We start from the raw sequence: 23,707 nt of genomic DNA, 5'->3' as shown, positions 1-23,707 counted from the left end.
AACAGTTGTATGTCTGAACATTTTATACACTCAATAGTACATGTTGTAAATGTTCATTGAAACTTCCTGAAGCATTTTATTTTTACATCTTTTAGTTTTAGAGATATTCCATTGTAAAACAAATAGTAAAATAATATGTTTTGAAAATATTCATATGTTTCTGAATAGAGCAATATCTTTTATCACATAATATTAAATAAAACACGCATAAATATGACAATAAACAAGTACCTTTTAAAAGGGACCTTTTATAACCTACACTAGCTCTTTGCATCCTTTGACAGATATTTTTTCCTAAGTTTCTGAAGTACCGTATATATACTTGAGTATAAGCCGACCCGAGTATAAGCCGAGACCCCTAATTTTACCACCAAAAAACTGGGAAAACCTATTGACTCGAGTATAAGCTGAGGGTGGGAAATGCATTGGTCACAGCCTCCCAGTATAAAGCCAGCCACCCCCCAGTACTATATAGCCTGCCCAGCCTGCCCCCAGTAGTATACAGCCAGCCCAGCCTGCCCCCAGTAGTATACAGCCAGCCCAGCCTGCCCCCAGTAGTATACAGCCAGCCCACCCTGCCCCCAGTAGAATACAGCCAGCCCAGCCTGCCCCCAGTAGTATACAGCCTGCCCAGCCTGCCCCCAGTAGTATACAGCCAGCCCAGCCTGCCCCCAGTAGTATACAGCCAGCCCAGACTGCCCCCAGTAGTATACAGCCAGCCCAGCCTGCCCCCAGTAGTATACAGCCTGCCCCCAGTAGTATACATCCAGCCCAGCCTGCCCCCAGTAGTATACAGCCAGCCCAGCCTGCCCCCTTAAGTATACAGCCAGCCCAGCCTGCCCCCAGTAGTATACATCCTGCCCCCTTAAGTATACAGCCAGCCCAGCCTGCCCCCTTAAGTATACAGCCAGCCCAGCCTGCCCCCTTAAGTATACAGCCTGCCCCCTTAAGTATACAGCCTGACCCCTTAAGTATACAGCCTGCCCAGCCTGCCCCCTTAGGTATACAGCCTGCCCAGCACTTAAAAAAAATAAACTTATATACTCACCCTCAGGTGGCCCCGATGTCCGCGCTGCTCCCCCGATGTCCGCGCGGGTCCTCTTCTGTCTTCTATCTTCCTCTGTCTTCTGTCTTCCGCAGGGCGCCGCCCGCAGCCGACGTAATACTATCCAACGGCCGGAGAAGAACATGGCGGCGCCCTGCGGAAAACAGAAGACAGAGGAAGATAGAAGATAGAAGAGGACCCGCGCAGACATCGAGTGAGCAGCGCGGACATCGGGGCCACCGGAGGGTGAGTATATAAGTTTATTTATTTTTTTTAATTGCTGGGCTGCCTATTGTGTATAAGGCGAGTTGAGGATTTTCGGCACATTTTTTGTGCTGAAAAACTCGGCTTATACGCGAGTATATACGGTAGTTTGAATTTTTTCACCAAACCCCATTATTCTTAAGCAATCAATGTCGATATTTTTTGGCTACCTAATATCATGGTGCTAGGCTCTTATTTCCAGTCCATGCCCACCCAGCTAAACAATATTTTTATAGTTTAAGGATTGTTCCACTACTTAAAATGCTAATTAGGATCTCTACTGTCATATGGCTGGTCCTGGGTGGAGAATGGTAGAGATATGAAAATAATGCAATTGATTGATCAACAATAATGTAACCTAAACAAACATTTCCATCTATGCCAGAATCAGCAGAGCAACTAATGCCCAGATGATATTTTGTCAGTAATCTTTAACTTTTGTATCTATTATTTCAACCTAACAATAATTTCAGTATTCATAATTTTTACCTTTAAAGGGGTTTTCCAGGAATCAGCATAATTCATATACAAATGGGTCCTTAAAATATAAGCTTATATGTAATTAGTTGTTATTTAAAATTTTGCTCCCGTTAGCAGAAAAATGCAGTGACATACACTGTAATGAAGAATTAAAATGCTACTGGCCCTTTAATTTCCTCCACGTGGTCCATTGTAGAGCAAACACAGGACAGAAGATGGCCGCTGGTTGCATCTCCACATCACATGTCCTGCACGGCAGGTCATGTGATCACCACTATGTTTGGCTTTAGTTGGTTGGTTGCAGTGCATCCAGTATGGCCAGTGTTTTGGTGATGGCAGTTACACATCATTACTATGGTAACAGAGCAAGAAAACCTGTTACATCATCACTGGGAGAAGAGCCTAAGAGGGAGGAAGAGTTACTGAGAACTAAAGGATCATGGGACTTGTAGTTTCCAGTGGCGCCCATCTTAGTGATAATTTTAGAAAGGTCATAAAACTTTGTGAATCAACTTTGTAAAATCAAACTATTTAAGCTCCATTTTTTGACTAATGACATTAAGTTTTGTTACATTTATTTATTTATAGCATTATGGGATTTTGTATCGGACGTTCATATTCCCGGAATACCCCTTTAATTGTGGTTTGCTAAAACATCTATTTTTACACTTTCCAGAAAAAATTCAGTTTGGCAAATTGGATTCACAGTAACTTTTGTATAAGCAACCAGATCTTCAGGAGGAAATATCAATATGCTGCAAATGTAAACCTGGATCAATATTATCTGTGTCTAAAATCATAATTCAGATTTGTAGATAACACAAACTAAGGTCTCATGTTTTTAAGACAGAAAAAAACCTGCAGTAGCTGCTTTTACATCTAAAAACCTCCCCATTGACTTTAATGGGAAATTACATATCGTATCTGATCAGCATATTTCTCACTGCAAACTGGCCGTCAGACCACAACATAAAATATAGAACATACCCCTAGTCCCTATTTTTTGATGATTTTACTGTATAATCCATAGAAAGCTATGTGAGTGCATAAAAAACGGACTGCATATGGTGTCCGTATATGGCACATTTTTGCAGTGGGTTTCCCAGGAGTCTAAGTCGTGTGGATGCCATTTCACCATATTTTTAAGGATATGGCCCTTTGTGGTTCGATATGAGTTACATATGGGTGTTAAACTGCTGTTTATGCAACCGTAAAACAGGCGCATAAATGGAACACTAAAATTTACACAGTCGTGTCCATGAGGCCTAAGTTGTTGCTGGATGATAAATGTAGTGCAACTTTACATTGTCTAGTCTGGATTCATACCATCTATATGTTGGTTTACTTTCCCCTTTTTAGTAATGCCCTTGTTATACACATACCAAATATGGTGCACATAAAAGCTACTTTTCGGTGCAAATTTCTGACACATTTAGCCTGGTATAAAATACATTTTGGATTAGTTTTTTTGTACAACTATTTAATGCTAGAAACAAACATACAACTTTGACCAAAATTAATACTTAAGAAATTCAAAAATATTAATAAAATATTAAATGTATACGATTAGTTAGCAAGAATATGTTATATTACTAAATTCTCATTAAAATAGTCAACCAATAACTGAAAGAACTTATACAATACAGACTATTGACCTAGACTTGAGGATCCATCTGATGATTTTGAAAGTAGCAGTTGGTTGTATGGTATAAAATTCCAAACTGAGGTCAAGTTTATACTTTAGTATTTCTTCCATTCAGCGGCGTAGATTTCCATGATGTTTTCCTTGATGGGGAAAAAAATTAAGCAATATATTAAATTACAACATGAAGAAACATGAACACGAAAGCTGCAATTTTATGAACATAAAATACTGGGAACACTTCAAAGGAGCACCCCAGGAATCAGCTCCATTCATGAGTGTACAACATGACTGTGGAGTTTAGTATTGAGTACTCAAAGCTTACTTGTATATTTTTCATATGCTAAATTGCCTCCAGCTTGTCAACCCTTTCCTCGACTCAGTATACACCGTTTATAGTAGCTATACAAGGCTTACTTGGTGTTGCTACAATGAAAGGTAAGTGCTTGTAGCATTAGTCAGTAACTGGCTAATATGTGCAGTTCATATGGTTCAATAAAACACAAAGACATGTATACGGTACTATAAAAGAAGCCCATGTGAAACACCAAGTTGTCTCTAGCTCTTATTTTCATAGGTAATAAACCCACGCAAAAAACATAAATAGGACTAAAAAGATAGCCGACTGCTGTACTTAGCTTTTATGTGGTATTCTTTTATTGACATTTATAAACTAACCTGCAAATGAGCATAACTTCCTCAAACAATAGGTTATGTAATGGTAATTGGGTAAACATGCGCAAGAATGATCATTTGAAGATGTGGGTCCTGATGCACTCTCATCCCTGTGAATCCCCATGTGGTAATATATGAGGGTCCAACTGCTAGAATTTGATTATGTTTCATTCCTGTATCACTGTCAGCTAAGTTAACTTAGTTAATACTAGTAACTAGTTGATATCAGTTGAAAACAAGACGTCCAACTTTTAACTTTATTTTCTCTGTCACTGTGTTTATTGGACTCTCTTTTAAATAGATAAACATTATAAATAAACATATAATATACACTCACCGGCCACTTTATTAGGTACACCATGCTAGTAACGGGTTGGATCCCCTTTTGCCTTCAGAACTGCCTCAATTCTTTGTGGCATAGATTCAACAAGGTGCTGGAAGCATTCCTCAGAGATTTTGGTCCATATTGACATGATGGCATCACACAGTTGCCGCAGATTTGTCGGCTGCACATCCATGATGCGAATCTCCCGTTCCACCACATCCCAAAGATGCTCTATTTGATTGAGATCTGGTGACTGTGGAAGCCATTTGTCATGTTCAAGAAACCAGTCTGAGATGATTCCAGCTTTATGACATGGCGCATTATCCTGCTGAAAGTAGCCATCAGATGTTGGGTACATTGTGGTCATAAAGTGATGGACATGGGCAGCAACAATACTCAGGTAGGCTGTGGCGTTGCAACGATGCTCAATTGGTACCAAGGGGCACAAAGAGTGCCAAGAAAATATTCCCCACACCATGACACCACCACCACCAGCCTGAACCGTTGATACAAGGCAGGATGGATCCATACTTTCATGTTGTTGCCGCCAAATTCTGACCCTACCATCCGAATGTCGCAGCAGAAATCGAGACTCATCAGACCAGGCAACGCTTTTCAAATCTTCTACTGTCCAATTTCTATGAGCTTGTGTAAATTGTAGCCTCCGTTTACTGTTCTTAGCTGAAAGGAGTGGCACCCGGTGTGGTCTTCTGCTGCTGTAGCCCATCTGCCTCAAAGTTCGACGTACTGTGCATTCAGAGATGCTCTTCTGCCTACCTTCTGCCTACTGTGGCGATTTGAGTCACTGTTGCCTTTCTATCAGCTCGAACCAGTCTGCCCATTCTCCTCTGATCTCTGGCATCAACAAGGCATTTCCTCCCACAGAACTGCCGCTCACTGGATGTTTTTTCCTTTTCGGACCATTCTCTGTAAACTCTAGAGATGGTTGTGCGTGAAAATCCCAGTAGATCAGCAGTTTCTGAAATACTCAGTCCAGCCCTTCTGGCACCAACAACCATGCCACGTTCAAAGGCACTCAAATCACCTTTCTTCCCCATACTAATGCTCGGTTTGAACTGCAGGAGATTGTCTTGACCATGTCTACATGCCTAAATGCACCGCCATGTGATTGGCTGATTAGAAATTAAGTGTTAACGAGCAGTTGGACAGGTGTACCTAATAAAGTGGCCGGTGAGTGTATATTGTAACAATAACAATATATTAAGTGACATTTTGATTCTTAACTGCATATTCAACACTACTTTTCATTTAATTAATTAATCCAATTTAGACCTTCTGAAATCAGTCCACAATGAGACTTTTCAGCGTGGATTATAGTACAATGCTCAAAAAATTCATGGAAAACTTAAAAGGAACCGGCCACCACATTTGCACATATACAGCCAGTGACAGGTTTCTAGAGAGCTCTATTAACTGACTGAACCCCTTCGTTTAGCTAAAGATTGTTTCACTTACATCTACATAAATCACCTTTTATCTTATATTACCTGGCATCAGTGGGGGTGTCCTGCTCGGCCAGCCCCTCCCATCTTAAGCCTCCTTACTTGTCACAATCCATGTCATGTCACCAGAGTGACATCATCTCAGGTACTTCAGCCTTTTAATAATAGCAAACTGTACCCCATGCATGTATCTGACCACATGAAATCACAGCAGCCTCCAAGGAGTTCTGCTCCTCTCCATCCTCCATGGAAGCTGCTGTGATCTCATGTAATCACATACATGGTGTACAGTTTGCTATTGTTAGAAAGCTGAGAGACCTATGATGTTGTCACTGGTCACATCATGAATGTAACAAGGCACCATGTAAAAAGATTGAACCAATATTTCCCATCTGTACAAAGAGTTATATTGCTATCAGCACATTGTATTGAATGAGGAGGAAAATATTGTACAGACCACCTAGGGTTAAAGCACCCTAGGGAGTCTGAAAAATAGTAAAATTAAAAATTAAAAAAAAGTTACAAAAAATTATAATAAAAAAATATAAAAACTCAAATCACCCCCCTTTCTCTAGAACTGATATAAATATAAATATACAGTAAAAATCATAAACACATTAGGTATCAACACATCCGAAAATGCCCAATCTATCAAAATATAACGCTTTTTCACTGCATTTAACCCCGTAACAGAAAATAGCCTTTTTGCCATTTAAAAAATAAAAAAATCTATAAAAAGTGATCAAAAGGTCGTACAGTCCTAAAAATAATAACATTGTAAACGTCATCAAAAGCCACAAAAAACAACACCTCCCAAAGCTCTGTATACCAAAGTATAAAAAAGTTATTAGCGTCAGAAGATGGCAAAATCCAAAAACATTTTTTGCACAGGAGGTTTTAATTTTTGTAAATGTATGAAAACATTATAAAACCTATACAAATTTGGTATCCCCGTAATCGTACCGACCCAAAGAATAAAGTACACATGTCATTTGGGGCATACAGCGAAAACCGTAAAATCCAAGCCCACAAGTTATACGGCACAAATGCGTTTTTTCACCAATTTCACTGCATTTGGAATTTTTTTTTCCTGCTTCCCAGTACACGACATGTAATATTAAATACCATTTTGAAGTGTAATTTGTTAAGCAGAAAATAAGCCATAACACAGCTCTGTACATGGAAAAATTAAAAAGTTATAGATTTTTGAAGGTGGGGAGTGAAAGATGAAAACGCAAAAACGAAAAAGGGCTTCGGCAGGAAGGGGTTAATCAGTCTGCAAAGTTCAAATAATCATTGGGAGGTAAACAGAGATAATTAGCACAGTTGCACACACAGCATATCTTTTTCTATGATCAATCTAGCTTACGTGATAAAAAAACCAATGACAGAAATACAAACCCCATGCACATGTAGCTAGAGCACAGACATGATGAGATTAACTGTGGGAGTTGGCAAGAGACGTGGCTTGGCGCTCATTTACAGAGCCAATTTATTTTTTAGCTGCATGTTTTTACTTCTACGAACAGATAAAACTGACTGGTTCTTCAAATTATAAAACTCAAAGATCCTTAAATGACTTTAAGCCACTTGTAAAATGTGACAGACACCCTGAGAACAAAGATTTACAACTATTTCTGTGCATATATCCAATTTTCAATCTCTCACTTGATGAAATTACTTTGGGGAATTTCTAAAATTCTAAAATTAATCAATTTATTCTTGTTAGATCGCTTTTCTTCTTTTCACATTGACAGAAGTATTACTCTCTGTAGAGATGGTCTCAATGACACATTTAAATATGGTGCTGTACTTCTGCACAGGTCATGAAATTAAAAATAGCATTTTTCATATATCACATATTTTTCTGTTCAATAAACTTTATTGTGGTTTTGGCAATGGCATAAGTGTATTGTGAGTATAAGTGTATAAGTGACAATTCACAATTGTAAAGGTGATTCCAATTAAACATATATCTTATGTAGTAATGTAGGTAAACATAAATCACAATCAGTAATTAAAGCAAACCATACAGGGGAGATCTCTGCACTGTGTAAGTCAAAAGATCAAACAGAGATATAAGGCTATCCCCCACTATAAGTAACAAAAACTGAGATATTAAAGTCTATGCCCTTTAAATGTGGTTTACTGTATGTTATTCAACACAGTAGACAAGTAGAAAGAGGAGAAACATAAGGTAACGACGGGGTTGAAGGGAGTGGGAGAGAATACATAAGGTAGCACATATAAAGGAAGGGGGGAGGAGGATGAGAATAAGTTGTCCACTGCAAAGGTCATGCTCAATTAGCTAGAAATGGAGGAAGGGTCATCAACCTATCCCCCAAGAGGTAAACTCCGTAGAACTACGAAAGTCTATCCGGGTGGACCAAATCTTAGTGAGTCTAGAAATCTGAGAGTCTGCCAAACACTCAGTAGCTCTGATCTTTTCCATTCTTATTATATGGTTTAGTGCTTCCACCCACTGAGCACTAGTGAGACATACAGACAATTTACAGAGTCTGAGGATAATATGCTGGATAGCAGAAAGGCAGTGCCTCAGAAAGCCCCTTTTTATTGCAAAATCAAGCCTGGGAGCATAGACAACAGACCAATCTCAGGGGTTGGTGAAACACTGTCTAAAAATAAGCTATTATAGAGCGCAAGGACTGCCCCCCAGAGGCCCCTGACCTCAGAGCAGAACCACCAAAAGTGTAACATGGAACCATTTTCCTGGTTGCATCTCCAACAAATATCTGATACTGATGAGAACATTCTGTGTAGCTTCACAGGGGTTCGGTACTACCTAGACATTTATTTTGAAATTCCTCTCTTGAATTTGTGTTAATACGGAGAGCTTAGGGTTAATATGGCAGGCTTATCCCACTCTTCTGCAGAAAATGTTCTGTTTAATGCACTTTCTCATGACTGTCTTAGCCCTATTTCTCAGTAGCCACCCATAGGTAGCAGAGATCATGTGCCTAGGAGAAGAGGAGCCTATAAATAGCTGTTCTATGTATGCGAGTTCACATGTGAAAATCTGGATAGGCCCTAATGACTGCATGAAACTTCTCAGTTGATTGGCCATAAACCATTTACTACCTCTCATATCTTTAGAGAACCAACCTTCCAATGAGTGTAGGTCACGGCCCTTTAGTGCATGGTGTACCTGTATCAATGAGGCAGTCGGCAGTACAAAAGTCCTGAGCTTGGGGCTTAGATCCCTCAGAGGACATCTAGGATCCAACATATATGGTGACAGTGGGAAAAGGATAAAAGTTAAATTATGCCTTCTTATTATTTTGTCCCAACCAGAGAGGAGTGTTTTATATAGGGGCGAATGGGAGGACGTCACATCGCAGGCGGTTGTGGGCAGCCATAGAGATACCAATATGGGTGCAGAGTTTAGTGATGCTTCAAACGCCACCCAAAGTCTAAAGGACGAACTCAGAACTGCATCTAACAGGCATGCTAAGAATGAGGCTTTGTGGTACAAACTCAAGTCAGGCAGTCCCGGTCCTCCTAGTTCCTCTGGTCTGGTAAGAAGGTTATACGATTTGGGGGGTCTAGTTGAAGCCCATAAAAATTCTGAGATCATACGTTTAAGTCTAACAAAGAAAAAGGGCCACAAGCCTAAAGGGATTCTTTGGAGTGGCAAGCGCTTCCAGGCAAGACATTCCTCCTTGATTGAAGCTAAAAGAGGCTGGTAATAAGCTTGAAAAAGTGTAGACAGGTCAGTTGGGATCCGCACTCCCAGGTATGTCATGATGGGCTCAGCTCTTTGAAAGGGGAAATTTGTCCTGATGTCCACCACGATGTCACAATGTCCGTTGACATTGAGTAATTGGGATTTGGCAAGATTAACCTTAAAGTTGGACAACCCAGATAAGGTTTTAAACTCTGCCAATATTGCCAGGAATGAGATGGTTGGGTAACCGGCATAGATGGCCATTTTGTGATGAAATCTGCCCAAGTGCAAACCCTTAATAGAATTTTTGGGCCAAATGGCATTAGCCAGAGATTCCACCACCAAAATATACAGCAGTGGCAAGAGACTGCAGCATTGGTGAGAGACTGCAGTCTTGGCGAGTTCCATTACTTATAGCAGTTGGAGGAGAGGTCACATGCAGAGTCGCCTCCATGAAGACGCCTTTAGCAGAGTATCTTCATATCACAGATTTTTACCTTAGACTTCCATTTTTCCAATATAGTAAGAAAGTAACACTTACATTTTTCTCTGTACAGACAAAAGTTATATTAATTTTAATAGTTATGGATGAAAATAAACATCCATAACTATGGACATAACATCCATAACTATGGAAATGAAAATAAACATCCATAACTAGTCTGAAAAATAGTAAAATAGTAAGATGGATGAAAATAAACATCTACATAGTCTGGAATCTTTTGGTCCAGATCTTTTGGTCCAGGCTTAGTTCACACCTACATTAGGTAGGTTCCTGTATACATCCTGAGTTTTATTGCTATAAGCACATTGTATTGAATGAGGAGGAAAATATTGTACAGACTACCTAGGGTTAACCCCTTAAGGACGCAAGGTTTTTCTGCTCATTTCTCGCTCTCCACCTTCAAAAATCCATAACTTTTTCATTTTTACGTGTACAGACCTGTGTGAGGGCTTATTTTGTGCATAACAAATTTTACTTTCCCGTAATGTTATTTATTTTAACATGCCGTGTACTGCGAAGCTGAAAAAAAAATTCCAAATGTGGAAAAATTGAAAAAAAAAACGTCACGTTCTTGTGGGCTCAGTTTTTTACGACTTTGACTGTGCACTCAAAATAACATTCTTTGGTTCGGTGCGATCGCGGTGATACCAAATTTATATAGGTTTTATTGTGTTTTAATACATTTTCAAAAATTAAACGAATGTGTACAAAGAAAAAATTTTTTTTGCCATCTTCTGACGCTAATAACTTTTTCATACTTTGGCGCACGGAGCTGTGTGAGGTGTAATTTTTTGCGAAATGAGCCGACGTTTGCATTGCTACCATTTTGAGGTCTGTGCGACATTTTGATCATTTTTTATTCCATTTTATATGTGATGTAAAAAGGTGTAAAAGTCGCATTTCGGACATTTGGGCGCCATTTCCCGTCTCGGAGGTCACAATCGGCCGTAAACTTTTTTATATTTTGATAGATCGGGCATTTTGGTAACTTTTTTTTTCACTAATTCTTAGACCATCTAGGGTACATTAACCCTAGATGGTCAGATCGTTCCTACCATATACTGCAATACTAAAGTATTGCAATATATGGCATTTTTGCAGCTCATTGTAACGAATCTGCATCTGCAGAAGCCATTAAGCCTCGGGTCAAACGAAGACCCGAGGCTACCATGGCAACCGATCGCCGCCCCCCCCCCCCCCCCCGATGATGTTCGGGGACGCGGCGATCGTAATAAAGATGGCGGCGCCCGCAATGAAAGGTTTAAGTACCGACCGCGGTTATTAGCGGTGGGGGTTTGCTGCAATATGCTACAACCCCCACCTCTGTATGAAGAGGACTCAGCCCGTGAGCCCTCTTCATACACTCCCTATATGGCACAGAGCGTTAAGGGGTTAAAGTACCCTAGGGAGGCTGAAAAATAGTAAAATAGTAAAATGGATGAAAATAAACATCTACATAGCCTGGAATCTTTTGGTCCAGATTGGTGGCGAAGTATCCATAAAGTTTACCAAAGCTCATCTCTACTGTATAAAAAGATATTTTGTGCCTCAGTCTACAATACTAATCATGCAACTGTTTATGTAAGGCTTAGTTCACACCTTCGTTAGGTAGGTTCCTGTATACATCCTGTTATTAAATAATAGTGCAGCAACTTGCATTTTCTTCTGCTATTAATAATGGATGTATAATGTTAGTTTATTTAAGTTCCTTTAAAGTCTATGGAGTTCAGAAGTTGAACAGGTGTTCTCCATTCAACTTACGCATTTAGTTTCTGTTACACTCTTCTTACATGAAGAGTGTAATGGAAAGCTCATGCATAGGTGTAAATTTCACCTTACTGTATTGAACACAGCTGAAGTAGAGGGCAGTCTGCATAGATATATGTAAACCCCAAAACAGGTGTTCTCCATTCACCTTACGCATTTAGTTTCTGTTAAACTCTTCCTACATGAAGAGTGTAATGGAAAGCTCATGCATAGGTGTAAACTTGACCTTACTGTACCCAGCTGAAGTAGAGGGCAGTCTGCATAGATATATGTTAACCCAAAACAGAACACACATATTTAGCTTGAGCTTTGCTTATAAACAGTAATGATTTGTATAGAATGTGCATAATTTGTAAATAAGTAATAAGCATCATGACCATTTGAAAAACCAAGGTACTTGGCTCCAGGAAACTTTAATGTACTTGACTTAGACTGGGTTCATAGCAGAGTTGACGTATTTCAGTGTTCTCGTGCATTAAGGTCTTTAGTTCCAATATTTAGTTTTCATTCTTTCCTACCATAACAGAAGAGAACATTGGAAAATAAATATTGAAACTAAAGTGAGACCTTAACGCAAATGAACAATGAAAAAAATGAACACAGTGAAACCAGTCTTATCTGCACTAAATTTGTATATTAATGAAAATATAGTAACCAATATATAATCAATTTGCGTTTAGTAGAAGTAGGTAAATAAGGACAAAATTGGCCAATGTAAACAACAGGACATTCCATGTATGGTATACAGGCCATTGATGAAAAAACATTAATCTAAACACATATAAAAATAAATAGTTTTCCAACACCAACAAAGGTACAAGATAGAACTCCACATTGCTTGTGAAGGTAAAAAATTAATGCGAGAAAGAAGTTAGTTGTATTAAATGTGAAAACTATGAAAAAATTTATGAAAAAAATATTAATTCAATTATGTATGATTTTTAGTCAATATTTCTACTTTGACACTGAAGTAAATGTTAGCAAAATACTGGTATGTAATTGGGTTAGTGCACTGTAATAAGGCACATAAAAATTATATACCCATTATGTGACGAGCAGCATTTCTTCTTTTCAGGTATCTAGCCATCTTCTCTTCTGACAGAAATACATATATATTTAAAACAAAGCTAAGATATATAAGGCATTATTGTTTTAATTATTATTATTGTAAAAACAGGCAATTGTTAAAACTGCCAAGTTATTAAAAAAAACCTTCTTCTACAAGGTGCACTGTGCTTCCATATTAACAGGATATACAGTTAATATATACAAATACAGCAATTATTTAACTCCATAGAAGGCGTATGCTAATGGCCTTGCCCAACTGCCGTGGGATATAAATCAAGAAGCTAAGACCTCCATGCTGTGGAGGTGGCGTGGTCGCAAGAATAATATTCTTTCACTGCTTCTATGCCAGATAACTGGCATAGAAGCACTGATAATCCCTCCTATATTGCCACTTAATGCCTACTAAATATCAGCTGATCGGTAGTGGCACTACCAACAAAATATATTGAGGTACAAGCAGAAATCACTGCTATATTATGTGGTTCTCAAAGTGTATTCCATTGTCATTAAAGGGAACAAAGAACGAAGGAAAGATTTTAATAAAGTGTCTAATTTCTTGTATTATGAAAGTGAATAAGTAAAAAACCCTTACCTGGACCACGCCTGCTGATGTCGCTATCATAACCTTCAATAAATTCTCCAGGATAGCTTTCAGTGGCACTTCCAGCACCAACACGATCACTACCAAGACTGCTCAGACTACCTGATAAACCGCTGGAGAGAGTGCCAACAAAAGGTTTCTTCTGATTACCAGCAGAAGTTGGGTTGGTTTCAGTACTTGAAACTAACAGAAAAAAGTTCTATTTTACATACACACAACATAAATTTGGAGCACATGTAGGTAATACAGTTCTTCATATCTTACAAAACAACAGTCAATTTGGGGCCACCACTTTTTGTTATGTTGTTCCACCAGCTTGCTGGGTGAGTCCCCCTAGCGTTATGGATCTACAAAGGTGCAGGATGTACGAATAGCCAGCCACAGCTACAACTTACCAGAGTCAATTCTATTTTTTCGGTATTTCTCATCTCTTGAATTGAATGATACTTTCTCATCCAAACTTGAAGAACTTAATTCAGAGTCACTTTCACTGTCGCTGGTAGCCACTGAAACATAAGACAAAATGTTAGTGTTAAAGAAACACTATTCACAAATTTGCCTGTTCTGAACAATGGCACACACTATTCTGAAAATGCTCTGCTCTTTGTTTACATGTCAGCAGTGATTGAAGGGACTGACACCGCATCTTTCCCAAGAATCATTTTAGCTCAAATACATGCAAAATTTATCATAATCCTTTTTGGTATATACTGCTTACCTATCTTTTCTGCAACAGACACTCTGAACCTTTATTAGCGGTGGTTTACCTTATGGGATATGTTTACTAGTTTGTCATTTATTAATGGTTGACCTTCTCTAATAGTTACAATTTTATAAGAACAGTTATGATGGAAAATTACTTACACAAAATGCAACTGCGAAAATCCTCTGCCACATTGGCCTTACAATTGTGGGTTTCTGCATGCCGATTTGTAAATGGTAAAACTCATTCAATTGACCTGAGCTTGGCAGAGAGCAATTCTAAATGATTAAGACATGTATTCATACTGACTTAACACGTAATGCACAGTGAAAACTGCATTAACCTTTGGCACAGATCAGACTACATTGACCTTTTTTGATTGACTGATTTTTGAGTAGACACCTACTTATTTCACCTACAGTTGGCTGTATCTGTCCTTGTTTAATGTTCACTACAGCCAAATAGAGTATATGCACCATCTATCACAATGTGTCCCTGTAATGGTTTCCTGCTCACCTTTCCTGCAGCAGTTCTTTTAAGGGATACCTGTCAGAATAACATTAGAAATTCCCTTTATAGAATAATAAGGACAAAATATTTATTATCTTGCAGTGATGCTAAGTAAACTAAATTAAATGAGAATTACTACAAGTCATATCCTCTCCAGACATGTTAAATCTTGATAATGGAAAATGTCATCAGAACCTCTCAGTTTAGCAACTTTGAACTGACATTGTGCCAGTGAAGTCCAATGATCCTAAGAACTTAGAAGAGCTTAGAAAATATCTCTCATTTTCAGTTTACACTAAATGATTTTTCTTTTAGCTTCTAATAAGCTACATTTTTTAAATTTGTCAACAGTAGATCTAGAGTCTTTTTAATCAAACAGGTGAGTTTATCAAACATTATAGTGAACAAACTGAAACCTCTGTGAATATACAATATGTAGAATACATAGAAATTATTAAAGACATTAGAAAAACATAATATGAGCATGGATACAAGGATGCAAAGATACTTAATCTTCAAAAAATATCTTCATTAAGAGAATAAATAGTATGTCTACAAGCACAGCCTATATACGATTTATTCTACACATGGGATCCCATCCTTTGACTGTCCATGGAACCATAAACTTTAAAAGATCTATCCCACCAAAGATACTTAACCCCTATGCAAAGGATCACAGAGAACCTGATTACTGAAACCTCCCGTGACCAGAACAAGTAACCAAGTGTCTCTTATGTATTGGATGAATAAAGCACTTCTGAGCTTTCAATGTGGTTGCTGGAGATCAGTTTCCTGCAATAGAAGTCAAAGGTCGATTATAATAAGGAAAATTGGATTGGCCTACAGGACCTGAGCGTGCTGAGCAACGAGTGCTATTGGGGAGGTCTGCACTTCTCACCAATAAAAGAATTCATAGCGTGTTTGTGTATTTAACCACTTCCCACCAATGCCCTTTTTCAGTTACACTTTTTATAAAATGCATAACTTTGTTTTTCCATGTATGAAGCAGTATGAGGGGTTGTTCTTCGCATAACGTGTTGTACTTTCTATTGGTGGTATTTAATGTTCAATGCCATGTACTGGGAAGCGGGAAAAATTCCAAATGGGGTGAAATTGACGAAGAAATGTATATATGTCAGTTTCTCTGTCTACATTTTTTAATTTTGTGCTGCAAATGAAACCTGCACTTCATTCTCTGGGTTGGTAATATCAAGGGGATAACAAACTTATATAGGTTTTATTAGGTTTTTCTTTTGTCCGTAAAAAAAAATGTCTTCATTTCACCATATTTTGATGCTAAAAAGGTTTTCATACTTTGGCAAAGGGAGCCGTGTAAGGTGTAATTGTTTGTGCAGGATTTGATGAAGGGTGCGCTATTTTCAGTTACCAGATTCACCCCTGGAAATAACATTTTTTTTATATTTTGATATATCGGGGTGTTTGGGACTCAAAAATATGTAACATGTTTATTTTCTTTATTTTTATTTAGTGTATATGTAGACATCCTCGGGTTGTGACATAATAGTATGTGACATGTCGTTAAAAGGTTAATATTCATGGGGGGTGCTGAGTATAAATTAATAAGACTTGTGAAACAGGAAATGAATCCAGCGCTTGACCCAGGTGAGTAGTTAAAACTTCTTCTTTTATTGGAATAATGCGTATAGCAATACAGCTTAAAATGCACGGATCCGCCTGTATCTTAAGTCATCAGCGAGCTATGACAGATGGTAGTAACCTGGCTTAAGCTGTATTACGCATTATTCCAATAAAAGAAGAAGTTTTAACTACTCACCTGGGTCAAGCGCTGGATTCATTTCCTGTTTCACAAGTGAGATTATCCAAGCACCTGGTCCGTGCGGAATCCGAGGACGCCGAGACTTCCAGGACAACGTGGGGTGAGCTGCAACTAAGAAACTTGATGTGTTTGATAAATTAATAAGGGTGGGGGTGCTTACATATTAATTCAAGAGTGAGTTCTCTATACAAATAAGATATGTGTTTTAGGTCAAACACAGCCACAACACTCATTTCCCTTTTCCTAGAATGCATATTACAATGCACAAACAAAATCATAAACATGTTAGGTATTGCCATGTCCCAAAATGCTTGATTTATCAAAAATTTCTAATAATAATCCTATATGGTGAGAGCTTTAATGTTAAAAAAAAAGTCCACGTCTGAATCATTGCTTTTTCACCTTTTGCTTTTTTTTGCTTTTGCCTCCCATAAAAAATGTTACCAAAAATTTAAAAGGTCACAAATATAACAAATTGATTTCAATGAAAATGTCATCTAGTCCCACAGATCGTATGCACCTAAATAAGATAGAGGATATATATGTGGCCCCCACAAGGAAACTCCTAAAAATCAAGCTTGTAAGAAAATTGTGCAAACTATGCTAACAGAAAATTTTTTAAATACATGTATTTTTGAAGGTGGAGAATGAAAAAAAAATGTAAAAGGTTCAAAGATTACTGGGGCACTGTAATACTACTACTACTAATTTTCATTTAATTAGAACCATCAAATTTCATAGCTTTACGGATTATAGGGAACACCAGCTTATGAGGGGTGACTAAAACTGTAGGGTTGGCGAGTTAGTAAAAAGAGTTGAATGGATCAGCCGAACTGTAAATGCTCTAACTTTATTAGGGAAACCTTAAAATCTTCTAGGTGACAACCAGTGAAGCAACCATAGGCACCCTAGGCTTATATTTGATTCAATCAAGTTTTTCCAGTTCTCAGTGTGGAAAAATTAGGTACTTTGACTTATATTCCGGAAGGCTTATACTCGGATATATTTGATATATTAATATTGAATAAGAGTATAAAAGTACTTTATAACATAATATTTTGAGGGGTATATTTTATTTTGGAATGCAGTGTAGGATATGGTTGTTATCCAGCAGACACTATACTGTAAGTTTTTGGTTGGACAGTAAGGGGATGTACTTCATGGATCTGTTAAGTCATGACCAGTAGTCATGCATTTCTGGACTCGATGAAGCAAATCATTACCTGGAAGTTGCTAGATGCCCCCTCTAGATTTGGTTTATTAAATACCTCATCTCCATTTGCTACATTACGGGACTAGGCACTTAGCCTTCCACCTTCAAAATACATAACTACTCCGAAATATCAAATGCACTACCACAACAAAAAAATGAGTTACACTGTTCCAAGTATAAAACTACAAATTGAACTTTATTTAATATATTAAAAATACACTGGATAAAAATATGAAAACCCAATAAAAACAGGTCTGACTGGGCTAGTCCCCTCTGCACAATATAAAGTATTTCTACCAGCTATGAATGAGCCTACCTTTGACAATCTCATATAGAAAAAGTTACAATTCATCGCAGCTACTGTAAATATTAGCAGTAGATCTAAATATTAAAGACCAGTGTCTTACCTATTGTATGTGCAGTGAGGCCGCCCACGGACTCCCCAACATGCTTTTGCCCACACTTCCTCTTGGTTTATTAGTTGTAAGTATTTTTTGATTCAGGTATGGGTACTTTTTTAAACAGTGGCGTAACTAGAAGCTGATGGGTTTATAGTACTAGTCTTCTCACATGGGAAAGTGACACCGTTAGGGCCCCCTAAGCCTCTTAGGCCCGGGTGCGATCGCAACCTCTGCACCCCTTCAAGTTACACCCCTGTTTTTAACATTTAATTGAATTAATGGTAATTTTTTTTTAAATGTGTTGACACTAGTAGGTCTATCCCAATTTAAAATACAAATTACTGTCAAATAAAATGGGGTTAGTTTCAGAAAATTCAATATTACTACACTTAAATAAAATACAAAAAAACCACCTAGGTATGGGCATGACCCATGCACTAAAGACCATTGGTAAGTGGTTGTCCTAAATGTATATACAACTCATAAAACATTGCCCATATAAAACTTGTACAAACAAAAAAGAAGACAAGCGTGCATACAATCTGGTTCCACCAGGTTTACCTAAGATGGCAGACTGTTTAATCTCTTTACCTGAGATACTGAGGTCAGTGGGTGACGCCCCTATTAGCTTCTCTTTACTTTTTAAGATTTTGCAGTAAAAGTTATTGGACATAATGTACATTCTTTACATATCAAGCTCAGATAAAAAAAATGTCGTGGTGACACTATTCCATGACAGAATTACAGAGAACTGCTATGTGTGATGAAATGTACAGCTCATAACTTCAGTGCATATGGCGGCACACATATTTGTTGTCATAATGCTATTAATAATGCTTTTTATTTCCTCTATTATTCTACAAACTGTCTTGATGTATTAGATAGACAGCAATACACAGAAGAGATCACAAAAAGATTAACTACTTAAATGAGCCTGAAGCAACCAAAACCTAAATGAATCCCATATCTTTTGGTGCCCAGGTACCCACAAATGCTGCATGAAAATGCCAAGTGAGGCCCTCTGCAAAGGATTCTGTGCTGGTTGTCAGCTTCCAAAAGAGAAAGAAACCTTGTCAAACTACTTATATTAAGACTTTAATTTATGATTTCAATTTAGACAATCACAAACCAAAAATCTTCATGAAAAATTAACTTTGTGCTTGCAGTACATTAAGATTTAATAACTTTTGTGAATTAAGAGAGCAAACAAATTACTACCGTATATGCCGGCGTATAAGACGACTGGGCGTATAAGACGACCCCCAACTTCTGCCCTAAAAATATAGAATTTGGTATATACTCACCGTATAAGACTACCCCTCTCCCAAATGAAAAAAAGTCTGCTTCGATTTCAACATGTTAATTTTAATTCAAATGCATATGACATGCAGGTACTGTATATAGCAGCACTATAAACACTTATAAACATAAGGTTGTTTCAAACATGTACGGTAAAGCTAAAACTTTGCAAAACAAACAAGAGAGCAAGTGCCTGGTGATCATAACTGTAAGCTGCGATATTGTAACAGGTCTTGCTGGCATGACAGTTTCCCTTTAAAAACCTTCAAAATCCTCCTGTTCGTCATCTGATATCATAAGTACATCAATGACATCTTGTGATACATTTGTAAGGCAATCATCATATGGATCAAATTCCGTATCAGATGGTACGCTCTCAGCTCCGGCTTCTTCTACTTCCTCTTCATCTTGCCACAAATAGTCGTCCTCCATGCCATCTAATGAATTTGATATGCCACACTTCTTGAAAGACTTGATGACGGTTTCTTCATCAATATCATTCCAGGCTTTTATGACAAACTGGCACAAAACATCCAGCTGTGGAGCACGCATGTTTCCTCCTTTTGTGAATGACTTTTCGCCGCTAACCATCCACTCATTCCATTGTTCTCGAATGCGATCTTTAAATGGCTTGTTTAGGCACACATCCAGCGGCTGTACCAGCGATGTTAATCCTCCAGGAATAACTGCGGCATGGGTGTTTAATCTTGCAAGCCTCTGCTTGGTGCTTGGAGTTAAATGAGCCCTGAACATATCCCACACCAGTAGACTAGATTTTTTAAGAAGTCCACCTGGTCGCCTGCTCCACACATTCATAAGCCATAGCCTTATCCCTTCTTCATCCATCCAGCCTTTTTCATTCACATGCACAAAACAACCAGGAGGGAACTTGAGCTTTGGCATTGTTTTTCTTTTGAAAATGATCATTGGTCTCAGTTTGGCGCCATCAGCTGTGCATGCTAATACGACTGTGAAACTGGACTTCTCATGCCCTGTTGTTTTAATTAAAACAGTTTTTTCACCTTTCTGATTAACGGTTTTATTTCCAACCATGTCAAAATTCATTGGAGTTTCATCCATGTTTCCAATGCTACTTAACGGATAGCCGTGTTTAGTGCGCTGTTTTATTATGTAGCGATGAAAACTATTCACTTTGGCATCAAGATCAGCAGGCAACTTTTGGGCAATTTTTGTCTTTTGCCTCAGTACCATATTATGTCTTGCCATGAATCTAGTACACCAGGATGCAGTGGCCTTAAATCTGTTGCTGTGATCTGGGTTAGATTTGGCCCACTGAAGTGCAAACAGGCGTATTTTATTGCGTGTCACTACATAACCGCTTTGGCGATGCTTATCCACCATATCGGCTACAATTTTTTCAAGTTCTGGCCAGTGTGCGGTGCCTCTTCTTAATGCACACTTACCTCTTGGCATACTCTTTAAAGCTTTTTCATTTGCTTTCCAGTCCCGAACCATCTTTTCTGTAACTCCATACTGTCTTGCAGCAGCACAGTTATTATGCTCCCTGGCAAAATTTATAACTTTAAGTTTGAAACTGGCTTCATATTTCTTTCTTCTTGCTGGAGCCATGATGGGGTTTTGACTGTTGGACATTTTTATACTGTACTGTGTGTACCGTACTGTTGCTACTGTGTAAACAGGTACAGATAATACTGCCACTGTAATATTACTGTATGTGGTACCCAGTGTTATTACAGTAATTACAGTTTAAGAAAGATGGCTGGGCAAGCAGGGAGAGCTGACCAACCCAAGCAGGATTTATACAACAACCAGCCAATCGCTGCAAGCTATGGTATGTACAGTGCTATACCAGTGATTGGCTGCTTGTTGTATAAATCCTGCTTGGGTTGGTCAGCTCTCCCTGCTTGCCCAACTTTCTTAAACTGTAATTACTTAAAGGGATACTGACATGGCCAAATTGCTATATGGAGGGTTAAAAACAGCTTACTAAACGATAGTAGTCTGTTGTTAACCCTCCATATAGCTTAGTATAGTGATTTTTCATATTCTTTACATAATTTTTTTTTCTGACCGGGAGAAGGGGGCGGGGTCGGCACTTATTGTGTTGTGCATGTAAGCTCTTCATTAATGTCCCTGCATGGATGCGAGGGGAATCTGGAGTTACTGCACCGCCAGCTTTCCCCTCGCATCCATGCTGTGATATTAATGAAGATGACCCCCAGCTCTGTGACCGCTGTGACGGGGACGGGGCGGCTGCATTAGCATACAGCGTGCCGCCCCGTCTTCTAATGACTGAGAGGCGGACTGCCGCGCATGCACAGCGGTCCAAGGAAGCGGCGCTACCTAACACAGTGCGGCGTATAAGACGTATCCGGCGTATAAGACGACCCCCCACTGTAGCCCTTATTTTAAGGGGCTAAAAAGTCGTCTTATACGCCGGTATATACGGTAAATATACATCTGTGAATACAATTTTTAATTACTTTTATAAGTTTTCAAAGTAGGAAAAAAAGAATACTAAAACTCTAAATCTAGAGTACTTATGTACAATATCCCTGTTTACCGTTTGTTTAAAAAGTAACCGCCATTTAAAAAAAACTTTAAATGTGTTGTAGGGCTTACAATTTAAAGCCCTTCTGAAATTGGATTCGTTACCCAAATCTTGCTCCTTTCACGGCTATTCAGCACCCTTTCCCCTCTTATCAGCCTCTGTGAGTGATCCCTCAGATCACCGTTGCTAGGCACTTCCTGTCCACACTGGGCTAAATACGGAGTGAGAATGTACATGTCATACACCCCCTCTCTCCCTGCTCTTAGCGGATTTCCTCATGGCTCCTACCAGCACTCATGTGCTGCCAGGAGCCCTAACTAATGTGATAATAATACACCTACACTCTTATTTCTACCTGTACACCCTCAGCTTTACCTACACTTGTATATATACAAATAATCCACAGCTTTCCCCCACGCCTTCCCCTCATGGCAGCAGAAAATGGCAGACAGGAGAGAGCAGTGATATCTGTACTCTACAAATCTTTAATCTGTCCCATGTGCTGCAGTTTTAGATTAGATAGATAGATAGATAGATAGATAGAAGATGGATAGTTTATCATATCAATTAAAACAAATCAATTAAAAAAAACATACACAGAAAAAGTCCACCAATGGTTAAATAACTAAAAATGCATGATAAGTAGATCACAGTAACCTGTATAAAAGTATAGATGATCAAATCAAGGTATTAACTGTGGGTGCCATTTTCAACTTTGGGCGCTATTTTTCATTACGGGGTTAAACATAGTGAAAAACCATTAATATATTTTGATTGATCGAGCATTTTCAGACACGGCAATACCGAATGTGTTTATGATTTTTACTGTTTATTTATATTTATATCAGTTCTAGGGAAAGGGGGGTGATTAGAATTTTTATGTTTTTTTATTATAATTTTTTTTAAACTTTTTTTATTTTTACTATTTTTCAGACTCCCTAGGGTACTTTAACCCTAGGTTGTCTGATCGACCATGCCATATACTCCCATACTACAGTGAGGATTTTCCACCTCATTCATTAAAATGTGCAAATCGCACATTATAATGAATAGGTTAAAACTAGACAGCCTTGGGTCTTCGAAAAACCCAAGGCTGTCCTGGCGACCAATCGCCACTCGCCGATGATGTCACTGGGAGCGACAATGGTTACCAAGATTTTTGAAGCTGATGGCAGCTTTGCCACCGGCGATCACAGGGATAACACCTGCGATCGGTGCTAACACCGATCGCGGGTGTTACCAGTAAGTCTTTGCTGCAATATGCAGCAAAGACTTACTGGCTATGGAGAAGGCTCAGCCTGTGAGCCCTCTTCATGTTCCCACAGCCAACGACCGCCATACTATTTCTGTGCACATTGGTAAGGGGATAAATAATGTCCCTTTCACACAAACATACTGTATGCGCTGTTCACCCCACCCCTCTGCATTGGAAAGTGGCCGGCACCGTGATACAGGAAAATATAGGACATGATAGGACACAATAAGAAGGTTCTCTTAATAAAGAATGTTAGAAAAATTTTCACAAAACTCATGGTTCTAGCTGCTATAGAGCCCATGATTTCTGCATTTGTAGTATTTCTCCCCCTTCTTAGCACACATGCCAAACTTTGTAAATTAATAGTATTATGCCAACCACTTACTAAAAAAAAAAAATTAAAACAGATACATTTTACTGGGATTTTATTTCATGTTCAGAATTGAGCATTTTATCACGTAGAAAATTAATAATC

The 23,707-nt window shown here is 38.5% G+C and overlaps 1 protein-coding gene across 6 annotated transcripts in view; it reads right to left on the bottom strand.

Annotated features, from left to right (window-relative positions):
* Positions 1 to 1,182: 1,182 nt before the first annotated feature.
* Positions 1,183 to 23,707, bottom strand: part of RPH3AL (rabphilin 3A like (without C2 domains)) — a 211,455-nt gene continuing 188,930 nt past the window's right edge. For 5 of the 6 annotated variants that reach the window (XM_072136270.1, XM_072136268.1, XM_072136269.1 and 2 more), the window contains 4 exons: positions 13,916 to 14,026; positions 13,512 to 13,703; positions 12,893 to 12,946; positions 1,183 to 3,574 (listed from right to left, as the gene is read on the bottom strand). In XM_072136270.1, the coding sequence (XP_071992371.1) occupies positions 3,546 to 3,574; positions 12,893 to 12,946; positions 13,512 to 13,703; positions 13,916 to 14,026 (386 nt within the window). In that variant the 3' untranslated portion in view covers positions 1,183 to 3,545. The remainder of the gene's footprint in view (positions 3,575 to 12,892; positions 12,947 to 13,511; positions 13,704 to 13,915; positions 14,027 to 23,707) is intronic. The other variant, XM_072136272.1, reaches the window with a different exon arrangement.

The sequence above is a fragment of the Engystomops pustulosus genome, chromosome 2, assembly GCF_040894005.1.
Source record: "Engystomops pustulosus chromosome 2, aEngPut4.maternal, whole genome shotgun sequence".
NCBI classification, from domain to species: domain Eukaryota; kingdom Metazoa; phylum Chordata; class Amphibia; order Anura; family Leptodactylidae; genus Engystomops; species Engystomops pustulosus.
This window is presented reverse-complemented; position numbering and strand designations above follow the sequence as displayed.